Consider the following 14919-nt stretch of genomic DNA (forward strand, 5'->3'; position numbering starts at 1 on the left):
CCCGGGCCTGGGGCCCCCGCGAGCCAGGCAGTGAGAAGGTCCCCATCCGATGTGGCAGCGGGTGCTCCATGTCCCCCCGCTCTGTCCCGCAGGACCGAGGATGTCCTCGATGTTCGGCAAACCCCGAGTCAGCAGCGAGCGGCCGCCCCAGAGTCCCCTCCCCGAGTGCAACGTGGCCATCCTGGGGTGCAGAGGGGCTGGCAAGTCAGGTGAGACGGGCGGGGCAGGGCATCGGGGAGCTGCCGTCAGGGGACACCTGCCTCACCTGCCTCTTTCACCTCCTGCAGCTCTGACCGTGAAGTTTCTAACCAAGAGGTTCATCAGTGAATATGATCCCAACTTGGGTAAGGCACGTTCTTATCCCATGGAGCATCCTTCCCATCTCCCACATTTCCCATGCATGTGGCATGTAAGGGGAAAGAAAAAACAACCCACCCAAAATTATATAAAAAAACAAGAAGAAGGGCTGGATTTGACCCAAAACCATCTGTGAAAACAGAGGTGAAAGCAGTGCCCTCTCTGGGGGGACTTCCCATGGGAACGTTGGCTCCTCGCATTGCCCCCAAAAAACCAAAAGCTGAATTCTTGAGGCTCTTTGAGGAGCATCTCATGTCTGTTGGGCAGGGAAAAGGCTGAGGAAACGAGGACGGGTGCACAGCAGGAGACCCTAGGGCTGAGTTTTGCAGTGAGCAGTTCTGGGTATTTTTTTTCCACTCATTTGAGTAATTAATAACTATTTTCCTAGGCCTGACTCCAGCCTGTGGGGAAGAAACATAAATGATTTATCGGGGACATTAAGGAGATATGGACGTTGTCCAAGAACCAACTCCAGCCCCTAATAATTCAGTGACTCTTAGAAAGAAGGATAAATCCTTTCTTCCTCAGATATTTTTGGGAATGTGGTTTTATCTTCCCACGTCAAAACCTTTCCGAAACACATCGGTTAAAAGCTGGCCCCAAGAAAGCATCTTTCTCCTGGGGGAATGGCTCAACGGCTCTCCCTGCCTGCTCTCCTTCCAAAACAAAAGACTGCTCCTCTCGCTTGATTTATTGGGAAACAGTCCCATGTCAAGCCCCCGCTCGCTTTATCTCATCAGGCCATGGCTTTTAGATAAGGGCTGAGCCCTGGGTGCAGTGATTGTTGTGCTAAGCTCCTTCCCCTCCCTCCTTCTCCTGTGGGAGCCCACGCTTGCAGAATGGGGAGAAATAACTGCTCCTAGCCAGGCTTGCCCAGCAACATCACCACCAGTCCGTCAAAATAATGTCTCAGGAAGGAGTAAGGTGGGAGGCATTGGTGGAGGATGCTCCTCATCAGGGCTGAAATTTTTCCATGGTATCCCAAGCATCCTGAGCTTTGCTTGGCTTTGAAGAAGACAGGATGTGCCAGCCCATCCTCACAACCACCTTTCTTCTTGCAGAGGACACCTACTCCTCGGAGGAGCTGGTGGACCAGCAGCCTGTGCTCTTGAAGGTGATGGACACTGCTGACCAGGTAAGGCATTGGGGGGGGTGTGATGACCAGCTGGACCATGGCTGGACCACGACTGGACTGCAGCTCAGCCACTCCTCTCACGCCCAGGATGGCCCCGGGAACTGCGAGCGCTACCTGTGCTGGGCCAGTGCCTTCCTGGTTGTCTACAGCATCGACAGCAGGAAGAGCTTCGAGGGCTGCCAGCGCTACCTCGAGGTGCTCGCCCTGCACGCACGGGGCTGCCAGCGCCGCTGCCCCGTGCTCCTGCTGGGAAACAAGCTGGACATGGAGCAGTACAGGTACCGGGCATGCGGTAAGGCTGCCTGCTCCCCGTGGGAGAGAGCTCACAGATCCCCATCCCTCCTGCTGGGATGCAAAACCCAAATCTGATTTCTTCACGGGTATTTCCGCCCCCATTAGTATTTGAACATCCTCCCACGTCCCTGAATTTTCTGCTCTCCTGCCCCAGGGCTGATGTGTTTATTTTGAGTCCGTTGGTATTTTCAGTAGGATGTTTTTTGGCTGAGTGGTGAGGCAGCGTCACCATCCCTGGCAGGGCTTGAGCCAGAGAAGCCCCTCTGGACATGCCCTTCCTTTCCCTGGAGCCCTCTAGTTCCAGCCCCACTGCCAGGACTGGATGTGCCCAATATGTTTTTCTGGCCTTTTGTGCTGCTCTGTGGTCCCACGGGCCCCTGACTCACATGCATTGCTGGAGCCTTCGTGCTCCCAGGATGGAGGTATCCCCCTCCCCACAGCAAGGACCTGCCCCATCTCCTCCTCCCTGCTTCCCAGTGCACTGTCATCACACCCACCCCTGGGTTCCTGGAACACATCCCTAACAGGACAAGTTGTGTGATTCCCCAGGGACACAAAGAGACCATTACTGTGGGATTTTGGGAAAGGCAGAACTCTTTTGGATTCATGTCCCAGGGCAGGGATGGGCAAGTGCCACCTTGGTGCTCTTTGAGAAGGAGGCGTGGGATGCGCAATCTGTTACCTGCACCTTTTTCGGGTGGCTGCCGTGCCCCAAGGGAACCTGCACCCATCCCCTCTGCTCTCGCCAGGCAGGTGCTCTCAGCAGAAGGGATGTCCCTCGCCAGCAGGTTCGGGTGCCTCTTCCATGAGGTGTCGGCATGCCAGGACTTCGCTCGGGTGCAGCACGTGTTCCACGAGGCCGTGCGGGAGGTGCGGCGCCAGGCAGAGTGGAACCTTCCCGTGCGGCCGCTCTTCATCTCCGAGGAGCGGCCCTGCTCGCCCATGGCCCCGCCAGTGGCCCTGCCCACCCACCACAGCTTGGCCACCTGCACCTTCAACACCCTCTCCCCCGTCAACTACAAGGAGATACCCTCGGTGGCCCAGGCCAAGCTGGTCACCGTCAAGTCCTCGCGGGCTCAGAGCAAAAGGAAGGCTCCCACGCTCACCTTGCTGAAAGGCTTCAAGATATTTTAGGACACATCCCTGGGTGCTGCAGAGAGGGAAGACAGAGACCCTCATCCATTTCCCCGGCTCCACAGGAGTTCGGACCTTCCATGATGGATTCATGGGCACTGCAGCAGCTGCTGGCAGATGGCGGCCCTGGTCTCCGTGCTGGGGCAAAGCCAGCAGTGGCAACTTGGCAAGCAGGCAAAGTGCCAAGGGTCTGACATGGGCTGTGGCATCGCTCTGCCTGCCCCTGCCCAGTGTTTGTACCCTGTCCTGCCACTGCCACTGCGGCCAGCCCAGTTTTCTGTGAGGATGCAGCAGCTTCCAGAGGAGCTGGGGCTGTGGATACCATTGGGAGGGGAAGAGACAACTCCACGGCCACCAGCCAGCTTGGGCACTTGGCCCACAGCTACAGGAGCCCAGGAATGAGGAGCTGATCATTAATCCAGCATGAAGGCACCCATCTCATTCATCCCACAGGTCCCCGACTAAGCAATAAGTAGGAGGAATTTTTATTTTTTTTTAATCCAGATAAAAAAGGTGCAGATAATGTTTCAGCTACTTAAAGGCCTCAGGTGGCCTGTAACTGATACTCACACGTCAAGCTAAGTCACACCAAAATTGCTGCTTTTTTGCTCAGCTTTTTACACTATAGCATCCCTTTCCAAAGGCTTTGCAAAGAGATGCTTTCCTGACAAGGACATGGTCTGCAAAGTCTGTGTTTAAAAGACTGATGTATTTCCAATAATGTCCTAAATTATTTCATGGCTTCTACACGTGCCCAGTGAAGGACACAAAGGGAATCCTGGAGCAGACCAGGCTCTACCTGTGCCTGAGCCAGGGTCAAGGGCTGGATGTTTGGTTTCAGGTGCTCTATCAGATTAAGTGTTCTGCTTCTCCCTGGAGTTGCAGTTACTTTGCAGAGTAAAATATCCATGTGTATATTTGTACATATAGCCATATAAATATATATATATGACCTTACTGAGAGACAGATTCAATATGGCAATTTCATCAACCACTTTGGAAAGTATTTTAATAAAGAGGATTCTGAAAAGAATAAAAATGTCTCAGCTTCAGTGTTGCTGTTTTCCTGATGGGAAGTGAGGGTGCTTTCCCTGGCTGACTGCAGGCCAAGCTTCCCACTTACTTCCCTGGCTCAGGTCAAACCTGTTTGCAGCACCTAAGGGAGGAGAGGAAGCTGGCACTGGAGGGAAGGCTGGAAGCAGCCAGAGCAGTGGGGGAACACCAGCCAGGCAGGAGCTGAGCCCAGGGCTGCAGGTGCAGGTGCAACTCTGCTGCTTATTTGTTTCACACTTTTCTTTCTCCAGGCTAAACTGCATTTTTAAAATTGCACCCCTGTGAATTGAGACATTCTGATACCTTCCTTAAGGCCTAAATGGGCTGACTCCAGCTGCCACTATATGGCCTCCTCAGACGTCTCTGTGTACAGGGATGTGACAGTCCCATCTTTCCACTGGACCATCACGTCCCCTGGTCTCTGGGGCCCTGGCTGCTGCTTTAGTGGCTCAGCCAGGTTGTATTCCTGCACAGGCATCAGGGCTTGCTTGGCATCGGGGTCAGCCTCCTGCGTGGGCTGTGCTGTTTCTCCATTCACGAGGATCTTCCTTTTCCTGCAGGGAAGGCACAACAAGGACACACAAAGTGAAGCAGCAAGCCCAGCCCACATCTGAGGGCACCAACCCCGGTGAGGGTCACAGCCATCAATTTACACCGTGTTCCTGGAACACGCCAGCTGCTTGTGGGCAAACGCTGCCAGGTGAGCTGTGCCAGGTAAGTGCTCTGAAGTGTTTGAGCACGCACAACTGTGCGATTCACGCTTGGAGAGCACCCAGCTCCTGGCACCAGGAGCAGCACGCAGCCAGCCGTCACTAGAGGGAGAGCGAGGCAGGCTCGCAGCCTTAGCCCTTCTCTCCTCTGAAGACGGCAGCTCTGACACAGTGCTGTTTTCGCGCCCTAGCAAACAGCGAATTGCCCTTCAGCTGTGGGATTGTGCAGCCACCGGGGAACAGTGTGGGGATGTGGATGGGGAAGGGCTGGGAGTCCTGCCCCAGAGCCCCTGTACTTAGGGGAGACCACCTCACACCACAGTTACCCTCACTTCCCTCCCAGCAGCCCTGTTGGGCTGGGCAGAGCTGTGCAGACCTTTATTCCATCCAGGGCCCAGAAAAGGAGCTTGTTCCAAGTGACACAAAGGGAGCAGGCATCAGGCAAGGTTTTATAACAAAAAATGGTTCAAAGGGAGTTTGCTCTTCTCCCCATCACTCAGGGCTTGTCCTTCCCTGCCAGACCCCTGTGGCTGTTTGCCTGGGAGGCTTTCAGGGCACCACCACACACCAAAAGATTCTCAAATTTTCCTGTCTCACCTGTTTCGCACAATGTTAATGGTCAGAAGAACAAGACCCAAAATCATGGTCGCGAGGGACAGCGCAAGAACGGAGTAATTCCATGTTGAGGCTGAGGGAAAGCAGAGAGGCTGTGTTAGCAGGCACAGCACAGTGTGACCCATAGAGCCTGGCCAGGGCTTTTCTGAGGACACCCAAGATGCTCTGTCCTTGATTTTTGTGGCTTTGAAGTTGATCCTCATGACGCTGATCTGCTGCTATGTCAATCTGCTCCCTCCACCCTGCCAAAATCACAGGAGACCTTTGCTCTCTTGGCAGGCTCTGCCTGGAAAGAGGCTGAACCCCAGAGACACAATCTCAGCAAAGCCTCCTGCCTATCTTCACCTATGGCCTGCTTATTCCAGAGGCAAGACTGAGGGTTTGTGTGTCTGGGGTAAATCACCTCCTCAGGGTAGTGCCCTCAGGCATCTCTGTTAGGCAAGAAAGTTAACAGCCAAGGACTGTGTCTCAGCCCAGGAACGCCAATGGGACTCACGGTCTTCTCTGCGGAAGAACCAGAGCAGCTCCTCCAGCTGTTCCAGTTCCAAGCCCAGTGGAAGGGTAATGTTGCCTGCTGTGTGCTCATCCATGTATGTGCTGGCCAGCGTGGTTGGGAGGTACTTGTGCTCTGCCTCAGCTGTGGTGGAAAGACAAAGATGCAATAGTCACTCACTGCAGCTCTTCAGACTGGAGGTGACCTTCCCCTTCACTCCCAGGGTTGCCCAGCACGATTCTCCAAGCAGGCAGAATGCAGCCCTGAGTGCACAGCCTGATCTCATGCACTGAGAAGTGGAGAGTGTTTTTGGCTGCAGACCCCATTATAGTGAGGTGCAAGGGTTGAAAAGACTTCAGAATGCTGATAGGGCCTTTCCACATCCCCCATCTCCACCAAGGAGAGGCAGCTCCGTGTGCCACAATTCACCAAAGAGTTGCCTTGCCCAGACCAGTCCTGGAAATCTGACTCTGGACTGCAGTCCTCCAGCAAGAAATTCTTATTTATCAGGCTGGCTTGTATACGCAGCTTGACTCTAGCAATTTTTATCAGAAAAGCTTCAGTGTCTGCAAAGAAACCAACATATAAGTGTGCCCAACCCCAAGCACAGAACATGCACACAGAATGGAGTGCGACTTTTTCCTTGGCTCAGTCAGGCTGCTGCTGGTGTATACTGAGGAAAATAGCCCCACAGAAAGAAAGAAAGAAACTGTATTTCCAGGAAGTTAAGGTCTTTGCACATGTGACCTACTGCACCCACACCATTATCCTTTAAGCCAAGACTCTACCTTGCAGCAGGAAAAATGGGATTATCCAGAAGAACTTCATATTTGTGTATGCAGATGGGATGGATCACACCTTCACAGTATTTCTTCAGCGTGGAGATGGCTGCAAAAGACAGAGAGACTAAGGAGTTGAGAGAGAACCTAATTTCCCTCCCTACTCCAGCTCTTTTCAGAGAGGGGATCTCATGTACCCCAGCATCTGTTTCCTCCTGAGAACGTGAGTCTCACCTGCCAGGACAGGGTGCAGGAATCCCTGGGCCACCAAGGTGACAGCAGAGGGGGTCCGGCACAGCACCTGCTGCCCGAGGTAAACCTGCACAGATGTGAGCTCAGCTGCTGTGAGCCAGCCCCTCCCCAGCTAACAAAGCTTCCCTGCTTGCTCCCCTGCCATAATCCCTAGAGAATATATACTTTGCATGTGACTACCTATTGCCAACCCATGGATGGCAGAATAAGGGTGTGGAGATGAGGAAGTGGAAGGCTGAGCTCCAAGAGGAGGCAAGGCTGGCTTGCCATTGAGGCTTCGGTGTCTCCCATCCCTCAAGGAAACAGAAAGTCCTCCTTGACCTTTAGTCCCTCATTTATTAGTGGCATCAACCCAACTTTTATGGCTGCTCCTTCAAATTAGTTCTTCAGTGTCCTTCGAAGGGACCTGCCCTGAGCAGAGATTCCTGGCTGCCCACTGTGAGCTGGTGAGATGTTGAGGTGGCTCTCCCCAGCCCACTGCTCGCTGGCCATCACCCACTGGCAGGTCAGTGACACCACAACACACATGTATCCCTCAGACATTCGGGCCCCACAAGCCATTAATTATTATATGAAGACTTTTATGACGGTCTGATACTCCCAGCTTTTACCTGCCTTTGCTGTGTGGCCTGGTGCTGTCTGAAACTTGCTCCCAAGCATGTTCCACTGTGCCAGGCATGTCAACAACGCCGCTGTTGACTCCTCAGGGAAACATTTGTCCCGTCGGTTATAGACCTAATGATTGGTACTATTTTCCCCCCCATTCTCAATGTCTTCACAATTCAAAGTTCACATTTTATAGCTAACCAGGCATGCAGGCTTACTCCCTGCTGCCAGAAAACCACCTGCTAGCAATTCTTTGAGGAGGGGACTCTCAAGTACGTGGTCCACTTTGTATTTCAGAAAATACGGGTAAAGCTGCTCCCTGCAGTTAGGTGCGCCAATTACCCTTCCGTCCAGGTAACCTTTAGCTTATTCACATGGATCACCCCTCACAAAGGAGGAAATAAGGCCTTGGTGCCAATGAAAATAAGTTACAAGTCAGCTACACTCTAATAAGAAGTGGCACTTGAATGTGTTAAATCTTGCTGTGCAAGGCTTCTGAGTAATCATTTGCTCAAACAGGAATATTTGACAAGCATGTTGGTGATTTTCCCCTAAGGTGTTTCATAAACTGTGGGTTACCTCCCGGTGTCTGTGCACAGCAGGGATGCTGGAAAGCTGCTGGAAGTACTTTGCTACTTCATCGAGTAGTGCCCAGCAGCCAAATCTCCCCAGATATGGGAGGCCAGAACTTTGTAGGTAAAACACAGCAGCAGAATGGACCCTTATTGTGCATTAATAGGACATTTAAGTAAAAGACTTTAAGGGAAACTTCTGTTAATTTAGAGATCTTTTACATCTAAATCACATTAACAAAATTAGTATCATTCACCAAAGCTACAAAACGAAGTGTAGTGTTCTCAGGTCAGTGTGTCTACTCCAGCAGAGACTGGGCAGAATTCTGCCTAAACCACCAGTTTTCCCAGTTAGAAAACAGTGACTCCCACAGTTGGTCGGGACATGCTCTGAGGAGTTTGGATCTTCCAGCCTGGAAGAGATTGTTCAAGGCATCTCCTGCAGCCTCCCCCACACAGCTGCTCTGCCCTGCTGCCCACATCCCACCGTGGGTGAGTGCTGCTCCACGAGACCAGCTGGGACAGCTGGGGGATGCTCTTCCCCATTGCTCCCCTGCTGCACATCTCAGCAGTGACTCTAGTGGCTGATGGACAGGGATGAGCCCTTCGATCCAGGCCTCTGCACTGAGTGTGCACTTTGGTCTCCTGTCCCTCACCCAAGACCCTTCTGAGGTTGCTCCTCAGCTTGGGTACAACAGGGGAAGCTCAAATGAGAAAAAGCTCATGCATTTTATGCTCGTATGGAAGGAGGCAGAAAGAACAAAGAGGTCAGTGCCTCTCAAGAAACATTTTACCTGTGTTATTTTAAGTTTATATTGACTCCTGAATGTCTTTGTAATTTCTTTCTTCTTGAAAATGAGATTTTAACACCAAAAGCTGCAAAATCTGTACAGTATTATGTATTTCAGGAGCAAAGAGTCACACAACAATGCTATTTCAAATCCTCCTGTGGATCTGTAGACTTTGCTGGCATTCAATGAAATCTCAAGATATTACAGGAAAATGTCAAGGGACTGCTTTTTGCTCTATGCATCGATCCCAGCACTTAAATGGTAAAACCCTTTCTCATAATAGAAGCCCTTGAAGGTCTGAGACATGTCACATGCAGAAGGCAGAGCTGAGGGATTGGTGCTTTAAAGGTTGGCATAATCCAGCAAGGGGGCTGTGCCATGTGGGAACATAGGAACACACACATCCACAGCTGCACGTGGACTCTTCCCAGCCAGGGCACAGCACGTGGTGCTGTGAATCCACCCTGTGCTTGGTTTTTGTCAGCTCTGATATTCGTGGCTGCTCACCAAGACACATTTTGCCCTTATTCTGCAAATGAGAAGTCTTTAGATACGTATTATACTGGTTTAAGTAAAGATGGGGGAAAATCTCTTGGAAAGATCATCAAGTACAGCTTCTGTTGAGATGATAATGTCCCTCTGGGCTCTGTATTCAAAGCTCACTACACAGTATGGGACAATGCATTTAGAACATATCAGTCTTTTTAAATTAGTCTCCTCTTGTCATCCAGACTCTCTCTCTAGTGGTTGTCCTATCTTAGCAGATTGTGTTCAAATGGGTCAGTTATTTCAAATACAGTATTAAAGTGGGATGTCCTGTCTTTGGGATTCATAGAGGATATATATACAATGTCACACCACAGACATGCAAATAGATGGTATGGTTTGTAAAGGTACATTAAGGTCTGAGCTCCATTAAGGAACACAAGGAATTGTTTAATATTTAAAATATTAAGGCAAGAAGGCAGTCTGGGCTATTTTTTAACCTCTGTAAAGTAAAAAGCTAAAGAAAAAAATCTAAGTTATATTATATATATCTAAGTTATTTTTCTATGACTGCTTTAATATGCAGGAGTTACCTCAGCCTGCTTCTTACTTGCCATTCAGACAGTCTCTCCTTAAAAAGTCTGCCTTCACTTAAAATTTCCAAGGATTCAAGCTTTCTAAGTGGAATAAATAAATAATCCTTTTTTTTACAGATAGCTATAAATTAACCCAGCAGCCAGTGCAGGAGGAATGCCCGTTAATCTCCGCTAACTCACCAGAAACGTGGAGTTCCCAGCAGGGAGGAAGCTACATTTCTTCTTTAAGCCCTGTCATCAGAAGACATCTCCTCCAGCACCGTGGCAATACAAGGCTCCCTGTGCTCCTGCTCTGGGTATGCTACCAGCTGTGATTCACTCTGCTCCTGAGTCATGTGTGAAGGCCAGTTCAACAGGTGAGGTACACTCCAGCCCCTGAAAAACACACCTCTTTAGTGGGACCATTTACAGCACGAGGTGAATGACCTTTTGCCAAAGCATGAGCTGTAGCAACTTCCAGTTTATTTGCTCAAGTTATTGGCATAATCAGTATTAAAAGAGCACGCTGAGTAGAATGACATTCAGTAATAAGTTACTCTTCAGTGAAAATAAATGATAATGTTCACTGTGCTTGGCTCAGTCCTCATTGCATACAGGAAGCACGTCCTGATAAAGCAGATATTATCCTTTTTTTTAAAATCTTTTTCTTTTTTTTCAGTGCATGGCCATTTTAAGGCTGTCAGAGCATCTTACCAGAGCAGACAACTTTGCATGCAAAGCTTGAAGCAGCAGTCAGAGATTTTGCCATGCCAGTTTCACAGGTACTGGTAATGCCTGGCTAAGTCAATAGTCTGCTAAGAGGCTCTGCAGACTGATGTGCTACTTTTTGTGACAGCCACATTGGGAAAGGAGGATTCCTCCCCCCTGAAATACCTGATTCATGGATGGAGCTGCACACTGCAAAGCAAGAGAGAGGCATCTCACCAATGGGCTTGGGACACACAGCTAGCTCTGGTTAGCTCCAGCTGAACTGCAGATGGCAGGTATAGTATCCGTGTGTTTGTCCTGTTCTTGGTGGTTTTCAGCTTGAAATAAAGTGCTCAAGGCCATGTTTGACAGGCCTTGGAGCAATCTGGTCTGGTGGTAGGCATCCCTGCCCATGGCAAGGATATTGGAATGAGATGATCTTTATGGTCCCTTCCAACCCAGGCCACTCTATGATTCTATGATCTTTGGCGTTGAAGCTTTGTTCCATGTTAATTGTTAATTGTCATTAATCCTTTGAATCCCATCTCACATCCAGAGTTCCCCTGGGCAGCCCCCGTGAGATAACACCCAGCAAACGTGTTCTCCCCAAACAGAGATGTTTCACTGCTCAGCCTCAGCCTGGCAGCAATCAGATGGGAGCTCAGAAATGCATCCCCCAGGAAACAAGAGCTGCTCCCTGCTGCTGGAGGCATGTCCAGGCAGGACATCCCACCACATGGTAAATCATGCTTTCTTTCCTTCTCAATTCCAGCTGGATCTTTTTAGAAGTGCCACCCGTGTGGGGAACACTTTTCTAGCATCTTGGGGAGCTTTTTGTTGCCAGGGTGCACAGGAATAGGACATAAGTGGTCTCACAATCAAACCCTCTGGCCTTGGGAAAGCTCAAAGAAGACATGTGGCTCCTGCAGAACAATCTCTTGAGTAGAGGGATAGAGACACTGGCCATGGTGAAGAGGTGACTGTAACATAAGGATGGTGAATGCAAAACCCCAGAAAGTTCCTTTTCATTCCAATTTTCTACATGGCTTGATGTATATATCTAGGGTCAGGATGCAGGTAGGTGGCTGAGATATGTTTAGGACTCAGCATGATGTACATGGAAATGAAACCAGTTCCCCACTGGTTAGAGTTGGCTCTTGTGCCCAGTAATCCTCTCCTTTTCCAGAGAACCACAAACGTGCTCAGGAGTGCTCCTCTCCAGCGAGGGTGTGTTTGATTCTGTGTCTCTCCTGACAACACTGGCACTGGTTAATGTGAGATATCTTTTTACTTCTTGGAGACACTTTCAGCATCTTTGGCCAGGAAGCAAAGTAGAGATAAGATCTGATTTGTGTTCTGTTTCCTCCTCAGATTTGTCTTCACTACTCTTGGGAAGAATTTGTCTGACCTTGGTGTTTTAATTTTGCTTATCTTTTTTGATCTCTTCAGTGTCTTTGACCTGAAATGCCTGGTTACAGAATAACTAAACATTCAGGGTTGGAGGTTTTTTTCTTTCCATGTACAAAAGCAGAGTTCAAATACAGCAGGAAAGCCAGATTTTTTTTTTTTTTTGGTGAAACAATCAGATAGTTGCTGTCATTCTGAAAAACTTTATATCAAAATAAATCTTCAGTTAAAATTCACGAACATTGCGTCGAAGGCATAATAATGAATAACAGCCATAATGTGTTTGAAATGTGCTGTCATAGCAGAGCCAAGAATGAATTACGTGGGAGCAAGTGTACTGGAAGGAATTTAAGCCCACTTCAAAAACTCACTGCAAATGAAACTTTAATCACTTTGTGCATATGTCTGGCAAAAGCTCAGCATGGAGTTACAGCATTTCCAGGAGCCTTAACTACAGCCAGAAGTGAGAATCCATCTCTGGACTTAAGTCCTGGAGGAACAGCAGGTGAAACTCTACACACAGTATCAATGACATGTTCAGTGCCTGGATCTGATACCTGGAAATTAACACCGAGCAGCAGCTGGATTCTGGGTTCAAACTCACAACTTTTGGCAACCCAGACATACTCGTACATCCCTGGCCTTTCTGAAGTGCTGGTGACAAATCCAGGGCTTCACCCAAGACCTCAGAGAACTGGTATTTGCAGTCACCACACAGGACATCTCCTTCCAGCCTTTCTTCCAGCAATCTCCCTCACTGCCTCTGGAAACCATGAGTATTTTTCAGCATTTGAGATATCATGAGGTCAAATTTTTCACCATATGAGATAAGGCCTGAAATTACACTCTGTGCTGAACAGTGCTCCTCATGTTTGGGGCCTGACAGCCATGAGTGTCTGTAATCACTTAGTTATTGTGCAATGACAAATTGTTCCCTGTTTATGATAAGTCAGACTGTTCACCTTCCCTTCTTTCCAAGCCCCCTTCCAACATGAACCGTGCTGGGAGCTTTAATCTCTTCTGAAGCACAAGCCATTCCTTCATCCTTGCTAGCCTCTTGTTTATATTTTATTTTCCCCATAACCTTTCATTTATGCACTAAGATGAGGTGACCAGAGTTGACGTGTACTGCCTATGACTAAACCAAGCATTTTCATGAGACTTGCCAGTTAACAGAGAATTGTAAGATTTTTTGAGCATTTGATTTTTGCATACTGATTAGGAAATTACCTGCATTTGGTAGCATATTCTCCTTTTCTCAGGGTGCAGGAATGTAAGCACCCCAATTAGAATGGCCTGACTCTTTTTTTTTTTACCTGTAACAGCAATTTTTCATTCTTTTCTCCTTATTATCATCACAGGAGACAATGGCATCTTCAATGTCTGAGAGAAGAAAACCCTAATGATGGTCAAACAGACATGAAAAAGGGAAGGAATATATACAGCACTGCTTAGTGTGGCACAAAATTTCACTTTTTTATTGATCCTTCCCTCATGTATCTGACATAAAATTCTGCCATCCATTTTCCAAGTAATTTACATATTTTCACAGGCATATAGGACATTTACAGATTCTCACACTCCATGCTGCAGAAATTCCTAGTGTCAAAGATTGAAGGGTAGACTATGATTTACATGTGCAGGGAATTTGTGTATGTGATTTACATTAAAAGCTACACAAATAATCTATCTTCCCATGGGGGGAAAGAATGTACTTAGCAGAATGATAAAATATTTTCATACTTACGTTATGGGAGGAGACAGTTCTTTAAGTGGTGATTCTGACCCCATAGTTTACAAGAAAACATTCTCTGAGTTACTGTCACTGTTAAAATGAAGCTGTCCGTGGAGTCAGAAACTGAACTCTGTTTTTCAAATGCTGTCAGAGACGGATCAGTGGCTTTGGGGTCAACACCCCTTCCAGTCCCTGACGTTTTTCTGCATTATCTTTGCACTGAGGCAGTATGGACAATTCCTGGTCAGGGTTAAGGGGCCATGGGTGACACCACTCGGGATCATCGACACCGTGGGGCCGGAGCTGTCAGGGCAGCACAGACCTTGAGGGCTGCCCTGACGGCTTCCACCACCCCACACCAAGATCCCAGAATTGTTAGGGTTGGAAGGGATCTCTGGAGATCACCCAGTCCAACCTCCTTCCAAGGCAGGGTCATGCAGAGCATGGACACAGCTGGATGCATCCAAGTGGGTTTGGAACGTTTCCAGAGAGGGGGACTCTGCACCCTCTCTGGGCAGCTGTCCCAGTGCTCTGCCACCCTCAGCATAAAGATCTTCCTCACGTTGAGATGGAACTTCTCGTGTTTTAATTTATGGACAATATAATTTATTGCTCCTCATCCTGCTGCTGAGCACCACCCAAAAGACCCTTGCCCTAGCATTTTAGCACCCTAGGATATTTTTATGCATTAACGAGATCCCCTGTCAGTCTTCTCCAGGCTAATGTGAAGGCACATTGCTCTTAGAGAGCGTCCAAAGGAGGCCACGAGGATGGGGAAGGGTGTGGAAGGGATGCTCTATGAGGAGTGGATGAGGACACTTGTTTTGTCCAGCCTGGAAGAGACTGAGAGACCTCATTGTGGTCTTCAACATCCTCCCGAGGGGCAGACACTGCTCTCTTCACTCTCGTGACCAGTGACAGGACCCTAGGGAACGACATAAAGATGAGTCAGGGGAGATTTCGGTTGGGTGTCCGGAAAAGGTTTTCAGAGGGTGGTCGGGCACTGGAAGGGGCTCCCCAAGGAATGGTCACGACCTCAAGGCTACCAGAGCTCAAGAAGCTATCGGACAACGCTCTGAGGCACCGAGTGGGATTATTGGGATGTCCTGCGCAGGGCTATAGGTTGGACTCGATGATCCTTTTGGGTCCCTTCCAACTCAGGTTCGCCGATAATTCTACAATTTTATGACTATGGCGGCGCCGCCTCAGCGCTGAGG

The 14919-nt window shown here is 49.1% G+C and overlaps 2 protein-coding genes across 4 annotated transcripts in view; one reads left to right on the forward strand and one right to left on the reverse strand.

Moving 5' to 3' along the window:
* RASL12 (RAS like family 12) overlaps positions 1-3959 on the forward strand; it is an 11141-nt gene extending 7182 nt beyond the window's left edge. For 2 of the 3 annotated variants that reach the window (XM_005424237.2, XM_031059718.1), the window contains exons 2-6: positions 93-209; positions 288-344; positions 1419-1492; positions 1580-1770; positions 2536-3959. In XM_005424237.2, the coding sequence (XP_005424294.1) occupies positions 101-209; positions 288-344; positions 1419-1492; positions 1580-1770; positions 2536-2920 (816 nt within the window). In that variant the 5' untranslated portion in view covers positions 93-100 and the 3' untranslated portion in view covers positions 2921-3959. Of the gene's footprint in view, positions 1-92; positions 210-287; positions 345-1418; positions 1493-1579; positions 1785-2535 lie in introns of all 3 variants that reach the window. The other variant, XM_031059719.1, reaches the window with a different exon arrangement.
* On the reverse strand, positions 3386-10238 carry SLC51B (solute carrier family 51 beta subunit). Its single transcript, XM_005424238.1, has 5 exons — positions 10054-10238; positions 6580-6679; positions 5795-5935; positions 5281-5371; positions 3386-4527 (listed from the first exon to the last, which is right to left on the reverse strand). Exons 2-5 carry the CDS (start codon positions 6617-6619, stop codon positions 4314-4316), a joined length of 486 nt encoding a protein of 161 aa, XP_005424295.1. The 5' UTR covers positions 6620-6679; positions 10054-10238; the 3' UTR covers positions 3386-4313.
* Between the last annotated feature and the right edge of the window lie 4681 nt (positions 10239-14919).

This window comes from Geospiza fortis, unplaced genomic scaffold (assembly GCF_000277835.1).
Source record: "Geospiza fortis unplaced genomic scaffold, GeoFor_1.0 scaffold2, whole genome shotgun sequence".
Lineage (NCBI taxonomy): Eukaryota > Metazoa > Chordata > Aves > Passeriformes > Thraupidae > Geospiza > Geospiza fortis.